The sequence below is a fragment of the Pygocentrus nattereri genome, chromosome 25, assembly GCF_015220715.1.
Source record: "Pygocentrus nattereri isolate fPygNat1 chromosome 25, fPygNat1.pri, whole genome shotgun sequence".
Classification (NCBI taxonomy): domain Eukaryota; kingdom Metazoa; phylum Chordata; class Actinopteri; order Characiformes; family Serrasalmidae; genus Pygocentrus; species Pygocentrus nattereri.
The window spans coordinates 3852966-3880167 of record NC_051235.1 but is presented as its reverse complement, the minus strand read 5'-3'; the positions used below and the strand labels follow the sequence as shown (position 1 = coordinate 3880167).

At 42.2% G+C, this 27202-nt stretch overlaps 2 protein-coding genes across 3 annotated transcripts in view; one reads left to right on the top strand and one right to left on the bottom strand.

Moving 5' to 3' along the window:
* Window positions 1-1967: 1967 nt before the first annotated feature.
* atp6ap2 (ATPase H+ transporting accessory protein 2) lies at window positions 1968-24768 on the top strand. Its single transcript, XM_017725078.2, has 9 exons — window positions 1968-2097; window positions 4225-4355; window positions 5102-5230; window positions 7257-7352; window positions 12607-12744; window positions 16512-16565; window positions 18615-18764; window positions 19927-20046; window positions 23474-24768. Exons 1-9 carry the CDS (start codon window positions 2043-2045, stop codon window positions 23666-23668), a joined length of 1068 nt encoding a protein of 355 aa, XP_017580567.1. The 5' UTR covers window positions 1968-2042; the 3' UTR covers window positions 23669-24768.
* LOC108444102 overlaps window positions 24561-27202 on the bottom strand; it is a 21886-nt gene continuing 19244 nt past the window's right edge. For both annotated transcript variants that reach the window (XM_037534500.1, XM_017725075.2), the window contains exon 5: window positions 24561-26038. In XM_037534500.1, coding sequence (XP_037390397.1) covers window positions 25934-26038 — 105 coding nt within the window. In that variant the 3' untranslated portion in view covers window positions 24561-25933. The remainder of the gene's footprint in view (window positions 26039-27202) is intronic.

Sequence of the window (27202 nt, the reverse complement as noted above, 5' to 3'; positions counted from 1 at the left end):
TCATCTGTGTATAAAAAGACATAGTAAACATTGTGCCTACATGTGAATGCTCTTTTATTGGGCAACCAGCAAGGGGACTGCCCAGCTCAGAGCTATGGAAGTCAGTGTGAAATGGCAGGAGAGGTCACCTCCAGCCATAGACCTCTATGGTAGCCACACAGCCCACACCAACTAAACCCTCATCCCAACACAACAAAACACAGTCAACACATGCACACATCTAAATTAACTGTCCTGGTCAACACAAGTGCCACAGAGTGCACGCTTCTCAGCAATGGGCGCCCTCAATCCTCTATCGGGGCCACAGATGTTTATCGGTGCACATTGCTGTGGTCTGAACTGCAGATCCATGGGCATCCTCTCCACCACGATGGAGAGACAAGAGAGCTCGGCATCCTCCTCCTGAGCACAGCAGGACTCTATACAGCTCGCCAAATCAAATCAAAACTGACAAGCCAATGTCAATGAGGGCAGGGAGCTGCTTCCCGTTCAGGCTGCACTTGACCCAAAGTCCACGGCAGCAACCGATTCTTAACAGCTGGCCTACCAGCTCAGGGTTGCAACTTTGTCTGGTGCAGTGTCCGTCTTCTTTCGGCTGCAGCACAGTACACTACCACCATCTGATCTCCTCAAGCTCCTCAGCTGTGTACCGCTGTGTTGCTCACCACAGTTCCATGTGGAGGATGAGTTTGACCCGTTCTGTCTCTGTGACAGTGGCTTGAGGGCTGATTGGTGTGGTGAGCTGCATGTGTTATCTCAGCTCTTCCAGCAAGAAATGTTCCACCAGCAGTTTCACCTGCACAGCCTTCTTGAACATTATGTCTGCACCTGCTGCTTATCTGTATGCTTATCTGCTCTTCCTTTGGCCTCCATCTGTCTGGCAGTAGCCTCCTGACTGAAAGTGACACCACTGCCTGCCTTATTTACTGCTCGAGAGCCATGGTCAACGTCACTAGGTCATCATGTTCATCTGCTGGCATGTCCAAAGCAGTGCTTTCCTCTCCAGGACTGGGCACAGCCATATTGCGGTGATGGCCACTGTCAAGCTCTGATGCCAGGACCAAGTATAACTCCCTCCATTGTAGTGCAGTTCCTTCTCAGTGAGCTCCAGCTGAGCTTCCGTGTCTCTGCCATCCGGCCTTACCACACTATTTCCTTTTTGCCATGCCATGTCTTCTTCACCAACCGCTTCTGAGTTTGTTTATGTGCTGCTCAACATCTTGCCACTTGGCAGCACTACCCCACTTCTGATATCACTGCAGCACTGTCGTAGAAAAAGACATAATAAACATTGTGCTTGTTCTTTTATTAGGCAACCAGCAAGGGAAATGCGCAGCCCAGAGCTACAGAACTCAGTGTGAAATGGCGGGAGAGGTCACCTCTGGCCACAGAGCTTCTCTCTACGGTAGCCACACAACCCACGTTAACTAAACTCACATCCCAACACAATAAAGCCCCTCTTGAACCAACGAACAACACAAACAATTCCATAACTGTTCGGAAATAGGCTTTCTTGCTTTTGACAAGCATGAGAAACATTTCAGCGAAAATAATCCCAACACTTTTCACAAATATAAAATATGAGAGTTGCCATCAAGCAAGCAAAGTTTATTTATGTGGCGCTTTTTACAGCAGGGGTTCTCACACAGCAGCTTTACAGACAAACCGGGGTCCGAGCCCCAGCGAGCGACGCCAGTGGCAACACTGGCAAGGAAAAAGCTCCCGAAGATCAAGAGGAAGAAACCTCGAGAGGAACCAAGACTGACAAGGAGAACCCATCCTCCTCTGGTCCACACCGGACAGCGTGACGCCATCATAGGCGTAATAACGCAAAATAATGTAAAGAATGATTTATTTTTACAGTCCGATAAAATAGATTTGTTGAAGGAAATATATGGAACATAGTGGTTTTTAATAGTCTTAGTTTATACAAAGAAAAAAAAATGTTGTTTTTAAGACGTGACGTCATTGCGCAGCGCGCGTGCGGCGTTGTCAGGTGACCTGCGCTGGGTTTGCTGAGGAGCCGCTGCTGCTCGTCAACGATGGATCTCTCGCCGGTTTTCGTCGCCGTCGCCGCGGTTGTGAGCTCATTATCGGGTAAATATGGCGTGTTTGATTACTAGACGGCCGGAGTGTTTCGCTGGGTCGAGGAATGAAGGCGTTAGAGCGACAGAGCCGCTGTAATCCGGCCGGCTGTCACTCCGCACACAGCAGGGCAGGATGCTAACGGTGCTAACGACGGGCTGCTGTGATGGCGTTTCTCTCCGGTGTGTTTTCAGACCGCGCTGCGTTCAGAGCGGGGTTTATCTGCCGAGTGAAGCCCGGATAGACGCGTCAGTACCGAATGAGCCGAAGGCGAGTCCCGCTTTCAGCGCCGCGGCTCAGAAAACCGAAGCTGACTGTCATGTGACTTTCACAGCCCAACCTTCACCGCCGCGTTTCACATCCACCCGGATTAGTGCCCGGATTCACCCAGTGAGCAGGAATGCTTCAGCGGTGCTTGGGTCCTTCAGGGGTTCCTCGCTAAAGCCAGTGGTTCTACACCTCTTGAACCCCATCACGTGTGTTGTAGGTCATATGATTCTCTGTAGAACCTTTTTGTCCTTCTGTTCTTCATAGCACCAAAAAAGGTTCGCGATAGGTTCAGGATGCAGCGTCGACGTTGTAACGATAGCAGAACCCTTTTTTGGTGGCATGGACGCATTTATAAGCAATGTTTTTGGTAAAGGAGATGGTTCTAGATAAAAGCAGGAGCGCTCAGAGAGTCCTTGGCAGTATTAAAGAGCTCTTCGGATCATGAAAGGGTTCTACAGAGTGACGGAGAAGGTTCTGTTTGGGACCTTTTTGAAAATGCTTCTAAATACCACCCCCCACCCCCCCCCCCCAAAAAAAAGGCTTCTGTGACTGTTCGTGGTTCTATGTAAGATCCACGTTCGTGAACCCTTGAGAAATTATCTGTGTTGGGAGTGTAGAACCAATTTGGAAAGAGTTCTATGTGAAAGCATGTACAACACGTTCTCCGTCATTGTGCAAATGAGTCTTCGCATGTTTGCACCATTTCCGAAAAGATTCTGTTACACAACACGTTCTCCATCAGTCTGAAAAACGGTTTCTCCATAGAAGGAACCATTCAAGCCTGAGCTGCTTCTGTATAGAACTTCTGGTTATAAATGGACTGCTACTGAAGACCCCTGGAAGCATCATCCTTTTTTAAGTGTGTAGCTGGAACATTGCTGTGAGGATCTGATTGAGCATTCGTGAGGTCAGGTAATGTTGGATGGTCAGTTGTGGATCCCAGATCCTCCCAGAGATGTTGGATGGAGCTCCATCACTCCTTCAGTGCCCCCCAGCACTGGGCTGTGAAGATTTATACCCCTCTACCCCCTCTAATGTCCGAACGCGGCCGCCGGAGAACGAGGCTGCAGCATCAATGAACAGTTAAAAGTCTGAATGCGAAGTTTAAAGAATCCGAGGATGCGAACCGAAGAAGTGACCGCTCCCTTTTTACGGTGAGCTGAACACACTCTGGGTGACGAGCCCAGCTGTCAGTCAGTGAAGCTTCATGATGGCTCCTGTGATGCTGGTGAAGATGAAGCTGATCCTCCTGCAGCGACTGGAGTTCGTTTGCGGGCGTGGTTGTTTACCTCTGGACGAGCATGTGGGTCGGTTCAGGAGCTGATCTGTTCAGACTGATGTCGCATACAGATCACATTTAAAAGATAATCTGAACAGCCAAACGAAGAAATCACGTTTGGACCTGCTGTGTGAACGTAGTCTATGGTACAACAAGACCTGTTGCATTGTTAAAGGACTGTTATTGGGACACTATTTTTCCCTATTTTTCCCTTTTAGTTGTGGCCTGGTCTCGGTGACTAGCTAGGTCTTCCCCCTTTCGCACAGCGATGCTAAGCTGGAGGCTTTTTTTCCTCTGCCACTAGTGCAACATCCTTGGAGCTCAACACGCTTGGAGGAGAACACTAATTCTGTTATGTTGACGGGACAGGGAGCACCATCGAGCTCACACAGGGACCGGGTCTGCTCTGCTTTTGTCTAGTGACACTTTTGCCATGTTAATATAAGTCAGGAGATCCTGGTTGTAGATTCTGGGATGGTCTTGATCAGTGTGGTCCACAGAATCTGCATATTTTTGAGAAAATATCACGCCACATCGAAATATTGATGTGTGTGTGTGTGTGTGTGTGTGTGTGTGTGTGTTCTCTGTAGGTGTGCTTGGAGACCAGCTGACGGTGCTGCGCAGCCCACAGTATGTGACCTTCAGGGAGGGCCAGTGGCCACTGGCTGGAGAGAAGGTTCCTGATCTGGTGGCGCTGACCATGGGCTTCTCTGTCCAGGAGGTACTACAGATTTAGCTTAATTGACTAATAATGAAACATCGGATTGAAATAGACTCTGTGTCAAACACAAGTCAGGCCCGCGGCACAATCCTGTTCAGCCCATGAGGTCATTTTATTTTCTGTTAATACACTGCAGTTCCCAGCATGCACTGCAGTATAATATGTGCTCCCACTCCATCCCCAACAAATATCTGTGGGACAGCAGCACAAAAACAAAGTTTTAAAAACCTGCTGTACATTAGGGACACTTACAGAGGTGTAACAGCGATCTGCAGCTAATGTAGTCGGCTTATATAAAATGTTTTTATTTAAAATGATTTGAGTTTTTCCTAATAATAGTGCCTGTTTTTGCCATTGTAGTTTTGGGATACATTTTCTGAACAATGGCCAGTTGCTTATTAAACAGTTATAGCAAAGTGTTATGTAAAAATAGCATAAATGCACCTGGTTTAAGGCCTCAGCACTTCTTGCGAAGCAAAATTCTCGAGTGTTGCGTGAAGCCAAAGCGCCTTGGCGAGATTACAAGCTCGCAGACTTCCTGCAGTTTGGTGTTGCCTGTCGTGGATGCTCCACGTGACGCTATGACATTTTACGCCAATTTTCATTAATGCTGGAAAACGATTCTGTCCCTGAAAACCAAAATTCTGACCACTGAAAAGTATGAGTTTAGCGGTTGCTGAGTCCTGTAGTCTCACATTTGTTGGTTTGTAACTCTGTTTGAAGTCCATTTTGTGTGTGTTGTGTAGGATCTTGACTGGCCCGGCCTGGCAGCGGGCTCCCTGTTCCAGCGTCCTCGGGCTACTGCGCTAATCGCAGTGCGCGGCGTTGGCAGTTTGGATCTGCCCTCAAACACCTCCTCATACCCCCTGGAAAACGTAAGCGTTCTCAAATTCACTTTATTTGACGTGCCAAGCTTTTTAACTATACGTAGAATTTTTTGTTAGATGACACTAAATATTGCGTCTCCGCAATGTTAATTTTATATGAGAAGCAAAAATATTCTTCACCTTAATGTGTGTCCAAGGCTCATTGCAATCACTTTTGGTCAGTTCTTGCTTTTCGTGGGACGTCACGTTGTATAGTCGGCTCCATTTTGAGGACCGAATCAGGGAGTAACTGCGCTGCGTGATGCCTTCAATCAGCCGTGCTTTGTGAACGATTCACCTGCGAGACGCGACAGAAGCCGAGAGACGAGAGACTCATGGACCTTTAATTCAGTGTTTTCACTCCAGGTTAGGAGCCGCTGCGCTGTATAGTTCAGTGTTTCTCTCTGCTGTTCACGCCTCATTCAGCTCAAGAAGGTATTAATCAGATAATAATATCGGGAATTTTAACCAGGAATAGCTGATGTCGTTTCCCTCCTATGATGACAGTTCATCTCCTCTTTATGCAACACCATGGGATTCTTTACCCACCCTAACGTGAAGAGCCGGTGGGCTTCTGTGCTTAAATGCTCTGAGCGACTCTCCAGGATAGGGAGAGAGTCTAAGATAAATATATCAGGAAAACACAAATCAGCAACCATGACGCATAATTCTCGATTGGGTTTCTTTGGCACTGATCAGTGAAGTTGGTTAAGCTGTGGGTGGAGCTGGAAAAGCTCCAAGGTTTTGGTTTTTCAGATTTAGTATGTGGTTGGAGACTTTCTCTCTGGTCATTTTTTTTTATTTTGTGAAATTTTATTTATTCTTACTAAATATTTTCAGTAGAAAAACAGACAATCCAGCAGACAGGCAGACATACACAGCGCCACGCAGTTAATTATAATAAATTCAGTCAGACGAGGTCCTGTCCTAAACTTACTGTAAGAGTCGGTCATTGCAGACCGGACGAGCTCTCTGGTCATTTCTTGAAGCAAAACCTCTCATCATTAGTACCCATAACATATGATAACAACAGCACTAACTCGTATTTTTTGACCTGAGCATATTGATTAATAAAAAAATTGTATTATCTCACCGGTATGTGTTCATCGTTCTATTTATTAGAATCTGTATGTAGTAGTAATAATAATAATAATAATAAAAGTAATGTAAGTTCTATAGACTCAAGGCATTTTAGGACATAAAGTATTGAAAGTTGAATCACAGTTTTTGAATCAAAATTTTATCAAATCTAAATGTGTCTGTTGCTTAGTCAATTAAGATTTTAATGAGCAAATGAATTTCTCTTCGGCTGATTTTCTCACGAGTATCTGTAATGTTCTATTTATCTTTACGGTAAATACAAATAAACCTAATTAATGTAAAGGAAAAGTAAAGTAACAAGGACTTGGGCTTGTTTACATCCATCAGCAGCACAGATGATTTATTTTAACAAAGGATTCATTTATCAAACCAGGTACTGGATGACGAATACAAATCGTTCTAGATAGTTCTGTAATGAACACATTGACATACGTAAGTAAAACTTGTGTTTTTATTATGTCATTGTTATTATTATTCATTTTAATATCAGTTTTTCAGCTTTTTCTCTAGTGTCAAACTTTTGTACAGCACTGTATGTATATAAATACGTTAGGACTTCATGACTTGTGGTTATAATGTAATACAGTAAGTTGTGCCTGTGTTGCTGCAACATCACCCGCAGTTTAATGTGCTTAGTGGCCAAGAAACGAACTTGAGGAGTAAAACAGGAAAATCCAAGTTATTGTAAATGTTGTAAAATCTCACTTTTCTTTAATCAGAATGATGTTAATAACACATTTCCAGGAATTAAGCAGACGCATGGTCAGGCGGTGTTCATGTCGGCTGGCTGATCTGAGTGAGCAGTGTTAGTGTTGCGCAGTCATGGAGTTTCCATCCACTCAGCAGACAAAAATGAACTTCCCCCAATGCCACGAGACCTGCAGCCTGATTTCCTGTGGTCTGTTTCTCACTTATCACTCTTTATCTCTCTCAGCCTGTGCCCTTCACTCTGGACAGCGTGGCCAACACCATCCACACCCTGTTTGCCGAGAGCACCCCCGTGGTTCTGCAGCTCGCCCCCAGCGAGGAGGTAGGTCTCAGTGAAGTCTACCCTGAAGCACCAGACGTGCATCGCCCATGTTATTCCACTTCATCTTTCCAATACAGAAAATCAGAATATTCAAATCGGTGCATTCGAATGGAAAACTGAGTCGCCAAAAAGCCCCCTGGCTTATTCTGAGCACGTCTCATTTAACAGCTGTTGTGGAAACAACAGTCAGGTCAGAACTGTCCATCTAGACACATCCTATCAGGTCAGAGTAGGTGGGGAAGGGGCAGAGCTAATGCTGTGCAAGCACCCACACTGTTTTAATGGGACTGTTTTTTCCAGAAGTTGCTTACAGACGCCATCGTTTGTATTCAATATTCATTAGAAGAGATCTATAGACTCGAGAACCAACACAAGAACCAGCTTATTTACATATGTCTATGGCAGTTTACCGCCGCCCACTCGCACTGAAGTCATAAGGAGTACAATACAGAAAAGCTAATCATCAAGATAGAAGTAAATACATCAGAAATGTTGGATGTGGACCCTTGAAGAGTCCAGTCTTTTTATAGGGGTTATAATTTTTAAAAGTACCTGCCAGATTTGAATACGCCCATTCTTAGTATTGACTCTAATATTCATAATATTAATTTATAAACCAGGATTGTTTGGAATTAGTATTAATTTGCTCAGAGATCAGATATAATACATCCCCACCAACAGTAAAGCTAAATATACAGACACATGTTGAGGCCATAACATAAGCCGTATTGCCAAAGTTTTCACTTGCCCATCCAAATCATTGAATTCAGGTGTTCCAGTCTCTTCCATGGCCACAGGTGTATAAAGCCGAGCCCCTAGGCCTGCAGACTGCTTCTACAGACATTAGTGAAAGAATGGGTCGCTCTCAGGAGCTCAGTGAATTCCAGCGTGGTACCATGATCGTCCAGTCCAGTCCTGAAATATGCTGAGGGGCATAGTGCACAGAGGTCACCAACTTTCTGCAGAGTCCATTACTACAGACCTCCAAACTTCATGTGGCCTTCAGAACAGCATAGAGAGCTTCATGGAATGGGTCTCCATGGCCGAGCAGCTGCATCCAAGCCTTACATCACCAAGCGCAATGTAAAGCGTGGAGTGCAGTGGTGTGAAGCGCCGCCACTGGACTCTAGAGCAGTGGAGACGTGTTCTCTGGAGTGACCAATCACGCTTCTCCGTCTGGAAATCCGATGGACAAGTCTGGGTTTGGCGGTTGCCAGGAGACGGTACTTGTCTGACTGCATTGTGCCGAGTGTAAAGTTTGGTGGAGGGGGGATCATGGTGTGGTGCTGTTTTTCAGGAGTTGGGCTCGGCCCCTTAGTTCCAGTGAAAGGAACTCTTAAAGCTTCAGCACCAAGAGATTTTGGACAATTTCATGCTCCCAACTTTGTGGGAACGGTTTGGGGACGGCCCCTTCCTGTTCCAACATGACTGCGCACCAGTGCACAAAGCAGGTCCATAAAGACACGGATGAGCCAATTTGGTGTGGAAGAACTTGACTGGCCTGCACAGAGTCCTGACCTCAACCCCATAGAACACCTTTGGGATGAATTAGAGTGGAGACTGTGAGCCAGGCCTTCTCGTCCAACATCAGTGTCTGACCTCACAAATGCACTTCTGGAAGAACGATCAAAAATTCCCATAAACACTCCTAACCCTTGTGGAAAGCTTTTTTTTCTGGAGTTACCTCAGGAAAGAGAACTGTTTTTTTTTTTGTTACTCAGCAGGTGGTTTCCATTAGTCATTTTTGGCAATTAAAACACTTGCGTCATTTCCTTTACTGCAAAAACTTTTGTCACACAAGGTTTCTGTCTCGCATTCCATGGATGTTGCAGCTTTTCTGACTTCCTTGTGACCTACTGACAAGGAAGTTTGTTGTTGTTGTTGTTGTTGTTACTGTTATTATCTTTCAGAGCAATTATTATAGTCCCCTCTAGATTATCTACAGACCTTTGAATTGTGAACAGACTGATCTGTTGAAACTCAGTTGATTCTAAACATTGGTGAGATTAGGGTTGGAATTTGGACATTGTGTGTTTTATCTTATGTTGCCCACCACTGTATTAAAGCAATAGGCCACTTCGTGTCGTGCCTAACAACACCCTTCCCTGTGATACAAATCACAGTAACCCACGGCCTCGAGTGGCTTATTGCTTTGATTAAAACGCATAAGCAAGTCTAGTTGAGAGTAGTTACTTAACAACTTGACCTGAGTTGAAGCAACTGTGGTGATTTTGGCATAGTGTGTGCACACTGCTTATTGGGGGAACCTAACGCTTTAGCCTCGTAGCTCCAGTGCAGAAGAAAAAGAAAGCAGACTTCAGACAACAAGCATGTCTTGTCTGATCAGCTACTATAACACGAGAACAAGGAAAATGGTTTCCTTACACTCTTATTGACCTTGGACGACAAACGCTAGAGTTTGTGTCCTTTGAAAGTTTATTTATAATCATGATGCTGCAACCACAAAGTCGGGCTGTTTTCACACTTTCACATCTGAGGTTTTTGAGTCTAGTCGCAGGCGAGTGCTTATTCGGAAAGACTGAAATGTACACTGAAATGACAAATGTCTCTGAAACGCTGACCTCACCTTTTGCTTAATTTTTTCCGAGTAAAGCGAGGTAGATCCTGGCCGATATATCATTTAGGTGTATGTATTTGCTCATCTTGAGAACTCGCACTTGTATTGGGATCAGAGAAGATATTGGAGATAAAGTGGCAATAATTAGCAACTTGGTTTGGTCAAGGCCACATTGGGTTTGAGATGCGTGGGTGGGGAAAGAGAAAAACTTTAGATCAGGGTTGTCAAATTCAACTGCTAAAAAGACCACATTAAAAGATCTCACCAAATCTGTGGGCCAGAGAATGCCCTTCTTCTCCTATCCATCTTGAATCCCCAGTGTTCACTGACCACTTCTCACTTTTGGCGAATTAGGTGTTTTTTTAGCCAGCTGAGTGTTTTATATTGGTTAAACTGCTGCTGAAGTACGGCTAGTGTGTCTGGTGATGTGACTGGTGTGGTAGGATTAAGGTGTAACCACTGTCCCATAGATTGCTTTTGAGGGGGATTGCATGGGGGATTGTGTTTGACACATGGGCCTTGGATGGTTGAGCCACTCCTGTCCAGGCTGTGGTGCTGTCTGGTTTTGTGTGAATGTGGAAGCTGGACAAGAAACAAGACAACAGAAATATTCATGCCTTTGGATTTTGATTCTGGGGAAAAACCAGTTCAGTGGAAAAGACCTTTATGCTTAGAACAGTTGAAGGTGTAAGACGATCAGCCACAAGATGGATAAATACCATCAGAGGAGTCATGAACCAGCCATTCAAAAACCTGGAAACACTTTGGCCACAAGGAGTCAGAATCAATTTCTCAGCAATTGTGTCTTGGGTTTTAGGCCAAAAGATTACTTAAAACTATGGTATAAAAAAAGTCTCAAACAGCAGGCAGTGAGACCATAACCATCTCATGTAGGAACTTTCTGTGAGGGAGCTTTAAGAGGTGGACGTCTGGTTCCCATCACCACCACTGTAATATTGATTGTGAATTTCTGACTATTAAGTTTATCTGGAATAGAATGTTTCACACCAAACATCTCTGAACGACCCTAACTCTACATTTTTTGTCTCATGAGGGTGGATGACTTTTTGCCATGTTATATCAGCAAAGCAATTAATGCTACATAAGCTTTGTTCTCACAGCAGGTAAAAGTGGCCATAATCCGATCTTTTTCTCCATAAGTGACAAAGATGTGTGTCAGTGTGAACAGATAAACACACTGAATCTGACATTTTCAATTCGGATTTGAGACGCTTTCATATGTGGTACTTAAATCCGATCCGTATCCGATCTGCGACAAAGCGACTCAGTCTGAACAGCCAGATTGGAATTCATGTGACTTTTATGTAAATCCAACCCAACATTTGCCATAATTTTGTGCTGCTCAGAAACATTTAGGCTGAAGTTCCTGTACTAATAAATTAGAAGGCATTTATCGCAACACTTTGGTGTTGATTTTGAAAGAGATTTAGAGAGGAATGTCCGAATGCAGCCGTAGGGCAACGAGGCTGCGTCATCAAAGAGCAGCTAAAAGTCTGAAAACAAAGTTTAAAGAATCTGAGGGTGCGAACAGAAGAACTGGCCACTCCCTTTTTACGGATCGAACACGTTCTGGGTGATGAGCCCAGCTGTCAGTCAGTGGTGCTTCATGAAGGCTCCTGTGATGCTGGCGAAGATGAAGCTGATCCTCTGGGAGCGACTGGCGTTCGTTGGCAGTCGTGATTGTTTACCTCTGGACGAGCCGCATGAAGCTCTGTTCTTTTGCTCATGCAGGTCGGTTTAGGAGCTTATCTGTTCAGACTGATGTCAAATACAGATCACATTGAAAAGATACTGTGAACAGCCAATCAAAAAATGAAATCTGTTCTGAATTCCCCAAACTAAATGGGCTGTAAGAAGCTTTACAGACCGGCTGGAACAAAACAACATTAATACTGATCTGGACAAACTGACCAAACTGAGCTGAACCTGATATTGGGTCAGTTTTACGGCTCAGTCTGATTTGGTCCGACTCTGAAGATCAGACACGTCTGGCGAATGGTGTTGGGTTCATTTCTGGCTGATTCCAGGTTGTTCAGCTGTTCTTCTGTCACAGCTGCCGACTGAAAAGCTGCTCAGTGGTGACGACAGTTTGGGAATTTAGTGTAAGGAGCTGGAGAACGAACTGCCGGCTGAGCGGCGAGTGGGCGGAGCTCGTTACTCTGACGTAGCAACGAGCTGCTCGTTAAGGAGCTCTAATTAGGAGGAAGGAACTGACCATTAAAACATATTAAACGCCGCGTTCACGGCCAGTTTATTCATTTCTTACTGTATTTATTTAACTGCTGTATTAAAGCAGTAGAACACTCGAGGAGTGAGTTATCACCAATAACATCACGGCTGTGATGATCTACGGACACCAGATCACAGCCGGGATGCTATTTCGTCATAACACACTCCCTCTCAGGTTCAATTGCTTAAATATTAGGTTGTGTACCGTCAGAGTTTTTATTTCTATGAAACTATTCAAATTGAAATCTTAAGAAAATATCTCCTACTTGGAAACACAAATGTGGTATAGATTATTTGGAATCTGCACTTTCCACACAACTTTTGTTTGTTTCGATGAGCTGCGAGAGACAAATAATTAAAGAACTGTATCTAATATATGTGTGTCTTTATTTATCTGGCTAAGGCTGTTTTGTTTTGGGTGTGCAGAGGCTGTATATGATGGGGATGGCGAACACAGTGTTTGAGGATCTGCCGGTCACTCTGCAGCAGATCAGAGCACGTCTGTCTCAGGAGGGATCAGTGCTGCACTCTCTTCCACTCCATTCACTCAGCCGAAACAGCGAGGTAACCCTCACACACTCTCACACACTCTCACACACTGTCTGGCTGAATCCGGTGTGGCCCTCTGCTCCATATATAGCAGTGATGGAGGAAGACCTTTACACTTGGAATATTTAATATAATGGTGCATCATGATATTTAGGGTGAAATATATTATTGATACAAGCCCAGGCCCAGAGTTTGAGCTGGTAAATATCGACAGCTAGGAAGTAAGACAGCTAATCAAGCAGTTTGGCCGTTTTAGGCCTGTCCTTCAGTAGTTACATACAAAAGACAAACTGTCAATCACAATTTGTTTGCCAATTACAACCTCCTTTCCAAAAAAGTTGGGATGCTGTGCAGAATGTAAATGAAAAATAGAATGCAATGATGTGCACATCATGTAAACCATATTTTAAAAGGAAAATCACAAAGACAACATATCAAATGTTTAAACTGGGACGTTTTATTGATTGATACAGGATTTCAGCTGCTCAACAGTTCAGGATCTCCTTTGTTGTATTGTTCATTTCATAATGTGCCATATGTTCTCAGTGGTGATTTGTCTGGACTGCAGGCAGGCTAGTTTAGCACCCAGACTCTTTTGATACAGAGCACTGCTGCTGTAATGCATGCAGAATGTGGTTTGGCATAGTGTTGCTGAGGAAAATCAAGGCCTTCCCTGAAAAAGACGTCGTCTGGACGGCAGCACATGTTGCCAAAACATGTAAATATCACACAGCTTTAATGGAGCCTTCACAGATGAGCACGTCACCCATGTCATGAACACTAATGCCCCCTAAACCATCATGAATACTGGCTTTTGAACTGTGCCCTGATAACAAGCTGAGTGGTCTTCAGCTTGGAGGACACAGTGTCCAAGATTTCCAAAAAGAATTTGAAATGTTGATTTGTCGGACCGCCGGACACTTTTCTGCTTCAGTCCAGTATAAATGGGCTCAGGCCCAGAGAAGGTGGCAGCGTTTCTGTATCCCACTTATATTCGGTTTCTTCTTTGTGTTTTAGAGCTTTACAGCATTTGTGGATGCAGTGATGAACTGTGTTCACAGTCAGTGGTTTTCAGAAGTGTTTCTGAGCCCATGCAGTGATTTCCACTACAGAATCATGTCTGTTTTTAATGCAGTGCTGCCTGAGGGCCCAAAGATCACGGCCAGCAGATACTGGTGTTCAGCCTCGTCCCTCACACACAGAGATTTCTCCAGTTTCTCTGAATGTTTATGATAATGTGTACCGTAGACGATGAAAAGCAAATGTTGTTCTGGAGTAGTTTCACTGTTTGATCATGCATCATGCGTCTTTCACAGAGTGGTGAACCACTACCCATCTTTACTTCTGAAAGACTCCACCTCTCTGAGATGCTCCTTTAGGCCCAGTCATGTTACTGACCTGTTGCCAATCAACGAGATTACTGAACCAAATAATCGATTTGGATTATGAGTCACTACATTACCAAATAATTTTCATGTAGCTTTTAAATGTAGCTTGAGGTTGTTTTGTGCATTTGCTAACTAACAGACAATAAAGATGACTAACATTCACTGTTTGAATGAACTTTCCAGCTACTACAAATTATAAAAAAAAATAACTCCAATATGTTTTTCCTGTCAAAATTTATAACCCTAGGATGTGCAAAGTAGCAGCAATAAAATATAACAAAATAAGTAAATTTCCCTTTAATGAAGTAAATAAAAAAAATCGATCCAAGTGTAAATGTTAATTGTAAACAGTGCAGTCTGCTCTGTGCTCTGCTGTCTGTCTAAACCCTGCTGCAACTAAGTTCTTACAATCTCGGGTGTCTGTTGACACGGAGGAAGGTCCGCATCTCTCTGAGCTCCTGTGAGAGACTCGCTGTCCTCCGAGAGCAGATATTCTGCTCCAGAGGAGATGCGCTCCGATGGAGCGGAGGGGAAAGTGGCGAACGTCTGTGGCGAATCTCTCTATGAACAGTTAAATTTGAGGGATTTTGTGTAAAGCGGTAACTCTTTGCCCAGCTACCCCGGTTGTTCACGTAGAACTGCCTCCTGAAACTGTTAGCGAGTGGCAAACAGGAAACTGTTGTAAACTTGTTTTCGAGTTTAAACACACCGGCGGCCTCGACGCTAAGACACCGATGCCGTGTTTAAAACTCTAAACGTTGACTGGAGAGTGAACAGGGTCGCTGAGAATAATAGTTACTTGCTTCTCTGTTTCGGATCCATTAACGATTCCAGAGAACCTGCATTTCAAAATACTAATGTTGCCGCTCAGAACGTGAAGTCGGCTAACTAGCTCACTATCGCCACGTCCCAAAACACACACTTCTGTGGTTCACACACTACACTAATGAGGGCACTTGTAATGGTATATGCTGCTCTTACACATGATCAGGGGGCTACTGTGCGGTTTGGGACACACTGTATTTTACTGATATTAATCTTCACCCAGTGAGTTTCCTCTTCTTTCCTAATCGACTATAAAATTAGCTGCCAACTAATTTGGTCGCCGATTTTAGTCGAATAATCTTTGCGCTCCTACGATCCAACCGCAAGGTTTTATTTATTTATTTTAGCATTACACCTATTTTACCAGTAACATGTACGCCTTCTACCTCGTACTCATGCTGCTGTGGTTCATGCTGCTGTTATTTGCACCTTCTGTTTATTGTTTGTTACTTTGGGAGTTGACTGGACCGTGAGTATAATGGTTCGTTCCACCTCATGTACCACATGTGATGCGAATGACAATAAACCCTTATCTTATCTTATCTTATCTTATCTTATCTTATCTTATCTTATCTTTCTTGCTGGCCTTTTGTTGCAGCCGTCCAAACTCTTTTGGAATGTGTTGTTGCCATCAAATTCAAAATAGGAAAATATTTTTCAAAAAACACATTTTCTCACTTTCAATATCTAATATGTTATACTGCTTTCAGGGAAATTTGGGGTTTAAATTATTTGCATTGGTTTTATTTACATTTTACATCATCCCAACTTTTCTGGAAATGGACTTGTAATCGTCATTCATTAAGATTGCATGATCAGGTCTGTAGAACCAAGTATTGTAATAACACCCAGAAATGTGATATTTTGCCCATAATAAACACCAATAACTGTCCAATAATGTAATACACAGTCTAAATAAATTCAGATATTTTTGTAGTGAGAAGTAAGGCCTAATTTCATTATTGGGAATTAAATTTTGAGGCACTATTTTGTCTGGGTATTTATCATATTTATAAGTAGATCATTTTTTCTTATTCTTAGTGTGTGTGTGATACTTTAAAGACTCTTTGCCAGAGGAGCAATAAGCAAATCTATTACAGATTACTTAACAGCTTGGAGGCAACCGAGTGGTGATTTAGGGATGCAGTTTGCACAGTGCTAATTGGTGCTTATAAGCCTGCATTACTAGTCAGCTACGTCAGCCTTGTAGCTCCAGTGTAAAACTAAAGAAGCGAACTTCAGACTCTAAACTAGTCTTGGCTGAATATCTAGATTTTTGGGTAAGGGGGAAATTGTATGAATATTAAACTATTCTATTAAAGATTGATGTGAATAAATTCCTAGTCCATTCTCCTATTGTAAACATAAACACGAAGCCAACACCTCCCCCTACTGTGTCGTTTACTACTCGGTAAACAGCTCTGCGTGTCCTGATTTAAAGCTTGTTTAGTATTAGATCGGAATCATTCACGGTTTCACAGCAGACTGAGGTGGCAATCCCGTGAATGTGCTCAGTAACACGTGTGGTTGTTTGCAGCTTGTGGTCATTTGTTTTTCTCTCTTATCCAGGCTGATCTGCTGTTCCTGTCTGAGGTTCAAGTGTTGCATGACATCTCCGCCCTGGTAAGTCTCTTCGCTCTCGGCTGTGCTGTCTTGAGCAATAGAAAACCAAGACAGCACTGATGTGTTCTAGACCACAGAAGGGTTACACAATGCCCCTATACACACCCGGAGTTGTCAGTTAGTTAGGCACACCTACCTTACACCTACACCTGTTGACCATTTTGTTATATAGATGCACTTTGGAGCTTTAATGTTCCTAAAGAGTTCATAAACTTCAGTTCCAGAAATGTGTCAAATGCTTTAAAAACTGGTGAGCAGTGAATAAACGGCGTTTATTCTGTTTGATCTGTATTTAATTGAACGCTTTGCTTGGACAGTCCACTTTACATGCTTTGTGGATATTCAATTTACTTTTAAAGTAGATTCAGCTAAATTTCTACTAAAGTGACCGATCATTTTTTAAAAATGTTTAAACTTGATTCTAATCCTATCCCTGAACTTAACCTCAATCTAAACCCTAAACCCAGCCCTAACCCTGGTCCAAATCCTAACCCTAAACCCCAAAACTGTTTATAACGGATAATTTAACAATTGGAACATCTGTAGATAATCTATAATGGTCTATCCAAAGAAAGTGTGGGGGAATCCAGTGCACAGATGCAATATTTTCCATTTTATGTTATTTATCTGTCCTAACAAGTTGGGACAGGTGCATGTTCACCACCATGTTACATCACCAAGTGCTTGCTTTCAGTCATTCAGGGACTGCAGTCGATCCAGTTTTGAAAAGGAAGTTTTTGACACATCCAGTTGTTGAATTTTAATTAATTTATTTTTTGCCTTTGTCATGATGAAAAAAGTATAGACATCCCTGAAAAGACGTCGTAATGCATGTGGCACATATTACTAAATGCTGACTAAAACCCCTCATAGCATGACGGACCTTCCACTTTCCACTGGTAACGGTGTTCATGGATCTTTCTTTTGGTTAATTTCCATAAACAGTCTGAAATGTTGATTTCTTTCCGCTGTGCATCAGTCTATATCTGATTAGCCCAGAGAAGTCAGCGGTGTTTCTGCACTTCAATGTGTCTCCAGTACAGTTATACAGGGAGATTCACTCAAAAGAGGCCCTGAATATTCTGTTGTAACTCCTGTTAGGATGAAGTGAACTGAGCCTAAAAAATACTCTACATACCTTGATGTGTGTGTAATCGACTGCATTACCTGTGATGCTGGAAGTGACCTCTGTTTTCTGCCAGGCACATTTTGATTCGGCGCTCCATGTTCCTGAATGTATCGGCAAGCATTAGAGAGGTTAAACATTGCGACGGCTGTCCAGCGCCTACTTCATCTCTCTGACGCAGGGGCTGCCCGGCTTGTTCGAAGCTCCATGTGCTGAGGAGCTCAGTGCACGTTGTTTGGTTCAGATTGCTTCATCCTAGAGAAAATTATTACAGAATATTCGGGGCCTTTTTCGAGTGAATCTCCTTGTAATTGCATTTGTAGTTGCAGTGACATGGCGTTTCACTGGCAACGCTTTGTTAAAGTATTCCTGAGCCTGTGTAGTGACATCGATCGCACAAGCATGCCCGTTTTCAGTGCAGTGCCGTCTGAGGGATCAAGGGTCACAGGTGCTCAGTTGTGGTTTTCGGATTTTTCCAGAATGGACAGAATCTTTTGGCTGTAATATTCACCATAGAGTGTGAAACAGTCGAAAGTTGAAGCTGAAATCGTGGCAATCACTCATTTCGGAAGGTTTCCTTTGATTATTTGTGATGCATTTTTGTGGCAGGACTCGACTGAGTAGATCAGCTACTGTCACTGTGTTGTCCATCTTTACAGGGAACCTCTACGGCAGGTGTTTCTGATGTAGTTAAGGACGTGTTGTGAAGATATTTTGAGGATGTGGGTTATTTCAGGGCCACGTTTTGTCAGTGCAACTGTTTTTTTCTGCGCTGATGAGGTCGTTTCAGTAGTGATTAAGACCATGACTCTCTTTGTTTCAGGCCCTCTCACTTCCTTTCTTTCCCGGCATGCCTGTATGTAACGTTATCTCCGTCTCTTCATTCTTTATAACGGTCTTTCTTCCTCTGTTTCTCTCTCCAGCTGCAGAGGCATAAGCACTTGGCCAAGGACCAGGCTCCTGACCTGTTCTCCCTGGAGCTGGCCGGTTTGGAGGAAATTGCTCGTCGCTACGGCAACGATTCACCCCAATTCCAGGATGCCACCAAGATCCTGGCATCTGTGCTACAGAAGGTGAACACGAGAGGGCGTTTTGTCAAATGTCTTAGAAGAGACGGTAATCTAGAACCCATTTAGTCTTGAATATACACAAGGTCAGCAGTCCTGCTCTGAGGTACTGATGCATATGTGCCAGGTTGTAAATGAATCCCTTTCCTTTTGGAAAGTATCCAAAGGAGAATCAAACTCTACAGTGTTCTGGCTCTCTACGTCTGGAATCTAGCATTTGTACCTCAGTAAGAACACCTCATTGGAATGTTTATATTGAATTTGGCACGTTAGAAGAAGGAAATTCCTTCCCCTTCCTGCAGGGGAGCGGCTGCCGGGACTCGGATTTCACACCCCTCATAAAAAGGATTGAAACCCCTTGGTCCAAGCAGCTTTAGGCCCTGTCCCACTCCTTATTTTTACCCCTACCCCTTGTTTTTTCGAGTGTCACCCTAGCTGCTTGGAACTGTGTTACAGGGCAGTGGTTGAGATCTTCCTCTATGAAATGAGACCCTCAAATAAACAGAGCATCACTTCATTAACAGCTTCTAGCGCTGCTCTATAGGCGACCCTGCCCGTCTGCAGTGCCAGCAGAGGAGGGTAAAGTTCAGCTCCTCACTGCTGGGCTTTAGTTACATATAGGGCATCAAAGGTGGGGGGGGGCAGTTATTTATCACCCACCCCTAATTCTTCAGTGTATTGCCAAAATATATATATTTATATGTGTATATATTTGTTTTTGTAGTCTTTATAGAAAAGCTGTTCAGGGAATGCTGACTGTTGTTCAGCCTTACAGTACACAAAATATGTGGTTACACTTCTTATGTAAGTAGATATTAGTACTTCTGTATTTGTTTTTTGGAATTTTATGTCCGAATCGTGCAGCTCTGCTCTTGAACCCTGTTCTACTAGGACCGGAATGGGACACCCTTGGTATATGCCAGAGGTTCCCAACCCTGGCCCTTGAATGCCCCCATGCCCTGCACATTTTTTGTTTATTTGCTTTGAAACAAGCACTTCAGCTCAAGAAGAGCTCGTTAATTACCTGATTAGAGTCAGATGTGTTAGGAGCTGTGAAATGTGCACGGTGGGGGGTCTTCCATGACCAGGGATGGGAACCACGTTTCACCCTCCACAGTACTACTGAAAAGTCCTGACCGCCAGTGTCGTTCTGCCCTTTGCTTTCTAGTTTGCTGACGACGTCTACGGTGTCTATGGCAACAACGCAGTGGTTGAGGTGGTGACCGTGAAGACTTTTGAAGCTCCACTCACCAGGAAGTCTCGCTCCATCCTGGAGAGCAAGCAGATTGTGAGTATATCTACATCCTCGATCATGGGTTTGTTCTTTGCTGATCTCGTGCTGCCACACAAATGAACGTATCAGTGAGTGCGTTTACATGAACTTCATAAGCCGATAACTGCAGGAAATCTGATCTTGTCAGTAATCTGATCAACGCATTTACATGCACTTGGGTAATCAGATACTGGGGAAACTCCAGGTCTACATGAATCTGACATTAATCAGATTTCTGCTTTACAACCAGCCAACAAACCCACAGAAGAAGACGCGACGTAAACGTAACGTAAAGCTCAAACTTCAAAATATGAACATACGTCATCTAAAAGATGAAGAGTATTTAAATCCTTCATCTCACGTTTGGTTTCCACGTTGCATCAAAAGTGTTTTGCTGTGTCTCTCGGCGACGCTGATTTCGCTTATTTCTGGCACCATCGTGTGTTTTGCGCGTATGCAGACAGAAAAATCTGGGGAAAAAAATCAGAGTAAGTGTTCACAGCACTGAGTAATCGGATTACTGAGATCAAAATCAACCTCTTTATTGGATTTCTGAACCAGATTTCCAGATCGGAGTGCAGTATTTACATGACCATATGAATTATTAGCTAGCTGCAGAAATCTGATTATGATCAGATTATTAAGTGCGTGTAAAAGCACTCGGCGTGGTGTTACATTTAAAGCAGTTGTTTAATTCACACAAATTAACGGCAGTTAACCCAGTTTTGTGCTGGAGCTACGGCACACTTAATGAATCAGCATCTTGCAGAATTGCACATGCCACAAAGCGCATTAAATTATCTGTAATTGTCTTGCTTATGTTGTTTCTGACACTTTATAAGATAATGTTATGAAAAAACAGACAGAAGTGTGTTGTGTAACTAAACACAGCAATGGGCGTAACTAGTGAGCTACATTTGTCAGTTACTAACAGTGCAGACTTGAGAAAGTTTTGGCTAATCGAGCAAAACTGTAAATTTTAGCGTTCACTTTAACACATTACGATTGTGATTATGACTTCAAGCACCATATCCTATAGTGCAGCATTTATTTAAGGGACAACTAAAACTGTGAAACACTTTGCAGTCCCTTCTTATTACAGTTCAACTTCTCATTTGTTTAGGACTCAAATGCAACATTGTAGACCAACTCTGGCCACACCAGAGCATTATTTTTAGCGTCACATGCTGCACTGAAAGCACAGGCGTTTGACCAGGCACAGATTGTTTAGGTGTAACTGTGCTGTATCAAAACCACAGAGGCCCTTACAATAACATGCAGTTGATCTACTTATGGTCTGCCACATTTAAGCTAATGAGCTAATAAGCTCACGTCCTCAACAGCCCACAGTCTCGACAACTTCCCCCGATTCTTCTGAAATCAAGGAACTGAGCCTCTGTAACCTCACCACCACCTCTTACCAGCGCTCCTACCTTTCCCCTGAATGTAAATAAACGTCAGTATAACGGCCAAACGCTGGCTTTGCATGCTTTCAGACACTGTTGTGTAGAGCAGGGGAATTCAAATTGTAGGCCCCTATTGGGTCGCGAAGGAATTGCAGGGGAGGCGTGGAGGAGAGTTGAGAGAGAAAATTGCGAAAGAATAAGTATTAAAACAGCTCAATAAACCTGCTGTTACAAAGCCTTTGTTGTCGTGCTGTTTTTCATTTTACTTTACGTTCTTAGCCAGTTAGTGGACAAATGGGATGATTTGACCTCATTTTCTTCGTACATTTGTGGTAGTAGTTTGTTTATTGACAAGTTTGTTTTAGTTGAGCATGGCCCCAAGCTCTAAAATTAGAAAGGGAGCCCAAGTTGTGCAACCGGCTAAGTGTTTTTACTGAGTTCTCCTTAAATTCTCTTTCAGTCATCAGATTCATCCACTTGGGGGAGTGAGCGAAAGGCAATGTGGCATGCAGTTACACATTCCAAATCCCCAAATGTTACATACTGCTTTTAAATAAAAAATTTACAGACTTTTACACTTTCAGTAACTCGCTAGGGTCCTCAGCGTTCCATCCTATCCCTAGTCACTGAGATTACTTTAGTCACACAAGCCAAAAGGACTAAGAGCATCTGCTGTAGTTTACTGGAACAGAGGGAATTCTGAGCTTTCTCTTTATTGGAGAGGCAGATTAACTGGGCAGGTTTTGGTTCCACTTGAAATACACAGCCTGTTAACCAGGCTCCAGGAGAGCTTCTTATTCCATAGTCCGATTGGCGTTAAAGATGCAGTTAGTAGGATTGTTAGACTCAGAAAGCATTGAGAGGTAATAAACAGTTAGGTAGAGTCATTATATAGAAGCTTTGCAGAGCAGCTTTAACTGCGAAGACACATTTATGAGAGTCCTAGAAGTACAATCAAAATTAATTAATCAGTTTAATCAAATTAAATCAGTTTAATCAAAATTAATTTTTAGTGATGATTTTGGCTTCCAGGAATTATGAAAACAAGGTAGTGGAGATAAAACAGTTACGTCTCATTCCATTCCCCAAAATTACTCTTATTTTGTTTTACTTTTATTTTGTTTTATTTTTATTCACTTTTGTGTTATAAATCCAGTGCACCTCTTTCCTTTACTGCGCTTTCACCTCCCTAAAAGTACGAACTCATCTAATTTACTTCATATATATATATATATATATATATATATATATATATATATATATATATATATATATATATATATATATAAAATAAAAATATACTATCTATCTATCTATCTATCTATATATATATATATATATATATATATATATATATATATATATAAAAATATACTATCTATCTATCTATCTATATATATATATATATATATATATATATATATATATATATATGTGTGTGTATATGTAAATTTTATATTTTTATATATATATATATATATATATATATATATATATATATATATATATATATAAATTGTGTGTGTGTGTGTGTGTGTGTGTGTGTGTGTGTGTGTGTAAATTAATGAACTAAATTAGATGAGTTCTGGTTCCATTGACTTTAAAAGTAAAGCATGTTTTTCCTTCTTCTGTAAAGTTACCATTTTGGAGATTTTGTTCCAAAAACAGCACCATCACTTATTTTAGATACTATTCAAGGAATTCTACTGTTAAAGTTTTCTAAAGTTTAAGTTTTTAAATATATTAAAATGACTTGATGAGGAATAAACAGATGTTTTATAGAATTAAATGAAAACGTAGCCCCAGCGCAGAGAAGCAAGTCTCAAACATCCAAGACAAACATTCTGACCGCATCGTGTTTAGCCGTGTCTCTGTGGGCGCTTAGAATAGAACCGTGAGCTCGAGCGAGCAGTTCATGTAAAGCCTGCTGCAGTTTGATGTTATAATCTTGAGTCCGCCGTTTATCTCTGCCACCACACTAAACTCACGCAGCTCAGAAACAGCAGCACATGCCACTAACCTACTTTCTGTTGCAGAGCAACCCAGGAAGCCCCTACAACCTGGCCTACAAGTACAACTTCGAGTACGCGGTGATCTTCAACATTGTGCTGTGGCTGATGATCATGTTGGCCTTGGCCGTCATCGTCATCGCTTACAACCTGTGGAACATGGACCCCGGCTACGACAGCATCATCTACAGGATGACCAATCAGAAGATCCGGATGGACTAATGGTCGTCGCTCCCACTTGCATTCCATTCCATGTTGTTGAGTGTGTGTGTGTGTGTGTGTGTGTGTGTGTGTGTGTGTGTGTGTGTTTCTCACTTAAATAGATTCCAATTGAACCCTCAGTGTATGTTTGCTTCCCAAATGCGTTGTACAAAGACACGTCACATTGAACTGTAAATGTTAAATGAATATTTGAAGAATATTTATCGATGCCTGCTGTTTGGTAGAATCAACAGACCAGCTGAGTAAAGTTTAAGTTCATATTTCACCCCTAAAAATGCTAATGTGGCTACAAATGAATGACCGATCATAGGAGGTACATTAATGTTGAATTCTGGATGACGTATTTGTGTATTTTAGAAAATATAAACCAATTTTTTTGAAGATACGTGCAAGCTGATAAGCTATCAACAGAGCTGTAGATGACTCTGTAATAATTGAGAAAGCTGTCCAACATTGAACATTACCATAATAAATTTAGTGATGTGATCAAATGATCGTAATAAAATCATAATTACAGTATGTTATACATCAGTTCTTTGCGTTCCCAAACGTCTTCTGAAACTTTGAATATAAAAGTTTGGCTTGTGTATTAAATAAAATAACAGCAGTTGTTAATTTTATGTGGTTCTAAACTGTTCTTCTAATTTCTCTCCTAACTTTTATTCACTGTCAGCCACGTTAGCGTTGGTGGACGGTGAAATGGCCGATACGGGATGTAAATAAGTTTGCTGTCATTGCGTTTCTTGGTGAGTGGGAAGTGTACAGGCTTAATTTGTCGTGCTACACTCGTGATCGTGTGCTGTGCTTTTCATGTGTTCCTGAATTGTCTTCAGATTGAAGCCCAGCTTTATTTATTGTGTTGTTGATTTTGAAAGTTTTCTTTTTATTCCTGATACACTGGACATGCAGTATGATGCTCATCACATCCATGTGCATTTGTACGGCTTATGGTACAGATACAAACGTGTAAAATTGATGTGCCAGATGTAGAAAACGAGTGACTATTTCTGGCGAGACCAGAGTTTGTCTGCAATGTTGTATTTGTGTGTTTAAATAAATGAGAAGTTGAACCGTAATAAAAGAGGAGACTGGAAAGTGTTTCACAGCTGCAGTCGTCATTTTTTAAACCGATGCAAGCGGCTTTACCACTGAAGCCACAGGCGCTACAGGCGCTCTGGGTGAACACGTGGCTAAAAGTGTTCTTGGTTGCAAGGCTGTTCGCACCAAGTTCCTCTTTACTGCCTTTACAGCGCAAAATGTTTTTAGTTTTTATTAAAGAGTTTTTATTCACAGTTATTTAAGTCACAAGGCCACAGCGTTTGTTTTTATTCAGAAGAAGGAACCAAGTTTGTTCACCGTTAGCATGACTGCAGTCACCCAGACAAAATGTCATGCAGCGTGTTATTGCACAACATCCGACCATCTGGAGTTCAGCCTAGTCATCTAACCTGGGAAAGTCAGCAGGTTTCTACGCTTTCTACATTCGTGCATCATCAGGCCTCTATTACAGACCCATTAGGGCAACAGCTAATGTGCTAACAGGCTGACGCACCAAAACCAAGTATCCGTTTGAGGATGGTTCATGTGGAATGTCTCATGATGGTCATGCAAATGTGTCCCAAGGTCCTTCAGCTTCCTGCTGGGCGATGTGTACAATGAATGCAAACGTGGACCCGAACCATAAGATGCACTTTGTAGCGCATAGCTTATATGCAAACCTTGTATTTTCCATTTTTGTCATTTTTCTGTTTTTGACATGATTTGAAAATGCCTGTTGTTCTTTACATTGTGTGCAAATTTGAAGATGAATGGACCAAAAGAAACTGCCTAAAATCAACTGGAAAAAAGTCTGGTTCCATTGACTTGCATTCAAAGTTAACATTTTGGAGATACAAGGTTTTCTTCCAAGAACGGCAACATGCTACTGAAGTTAGAAAGGCCGTGAAGTTACTCCAGAATGGCCATCGTGAGGGGGGAATCGGTGAAATGTTTATGGCCAAACGTATAAGAAGTACGAAGGAAGAGACTCATGATGTTTCACCCATAGGGCAGACCTGCTACCACACTTCCTCCAACATGTACAGAGTAAATCTCACCTCCACCTCAAGTGTTGATGGAGGTGTCAACACTATTGTTGCACAGCTCTGCCAGGTCAACTCCAGTCAGTACTGATCTTTGCATGTCAATTCAGTGTTGAAACAACAGAAATCAAACGTCTTTTGCTGCATGGCCAACATGTCTCTGAAGTAAGATGAGTGCAGGTCTTCAGGCTCCTTGCCGAGGTTTCGGGAACTGTAACATAACGTACGTGCTGTTGGCTTGACTCTGCCTCACACCACTGGTTGACGTGGGGAGTTCGATCTCTTCATACTGAAAGAACAATGGCATGGTTGAAATTTTAGTTCATGAAGGCAACTCTCAAATTTTTGCCCTCTCATCAGATTTAGTTTGAAAGAACTGCATAGATTTCCTCAGTGGTCTGCTATGAAATCTGCAGTGTAGAGAAACTGAGCAGCTCAGGTTTCTTTACAGTGGTGATGATAGGAACCAGACGTTCCAACGTAGGCTAGTCAAGAATTTACTTCAGTTCAGGTTTATGCATTCATAAATCTAAAACACACAAACTAGAGGTGGGCAATATGGCAAAAACAGAAGTATTGCAATACTTCAAGAAATTTTCATGCTCCACATCATGCCAACATTTATTTTTTCAGACATCTGGTCAGTTGGAACTGAAATTAGTGGTGCTACATTTTTAAAAAATACTGTTAAACTGTTAAAAATACTAGTTAAACAGGACAAATTTTATAAAGAAACATGAACTACTTATGATATCTTTGATGTCGCTGTTGTCGGAAGAAAACCTTGTACCTCCAAAATAGTAACTTTACAGGAGAAGGAAAAAACCTACTTTACTTTTAATGTAAGTCAATGGAACCAGAATTTTTTCCAAGTAATTTTGGGTCGTTTGTTTTGATCCATTCATCACGAAATTTACACCGAACATAAAGGCCAATGGGCATTTTCAGATAATGTCAAAAACTGAAAAATGACATAAATGTAGATATTTTTACAGACAGCAGTGAAATGCTCATAGAAGAGCACTGCACTGTGATGTAATTCATCATGATAACGATATATATTCTCTTATTGCCCAGCCCTAGCATTTTTTAGCATTGCTCAGTAAGGAAAATCAAAGGAAATGTCACAGAATATCACAAAATCACTAAATATGTCCTTTTTGATTAAATAAGTTAACCTTTGGCTCAGTTAGTGGATGTTGGATCGCCAAAATGTTGGATCGCCAAAAACCGCCGGTAAAAAACGGTGCAGATTTGCTTGCCGCAAGGAAATGTTAAAGGATAAACAGACAGTGGCTATAAGCATTCATTTTTAGTCTGTTTAACTTGTAGACATTGTTCTGTCCTACAAAATTTACCCCCGAATGCAAAAAGTCAGCACAAGCTGCCTTTGCATGTCATGAAACCAGGTATTTTGATTGGTTCTGAACTTGTTATCATCATGTTAAAGCGA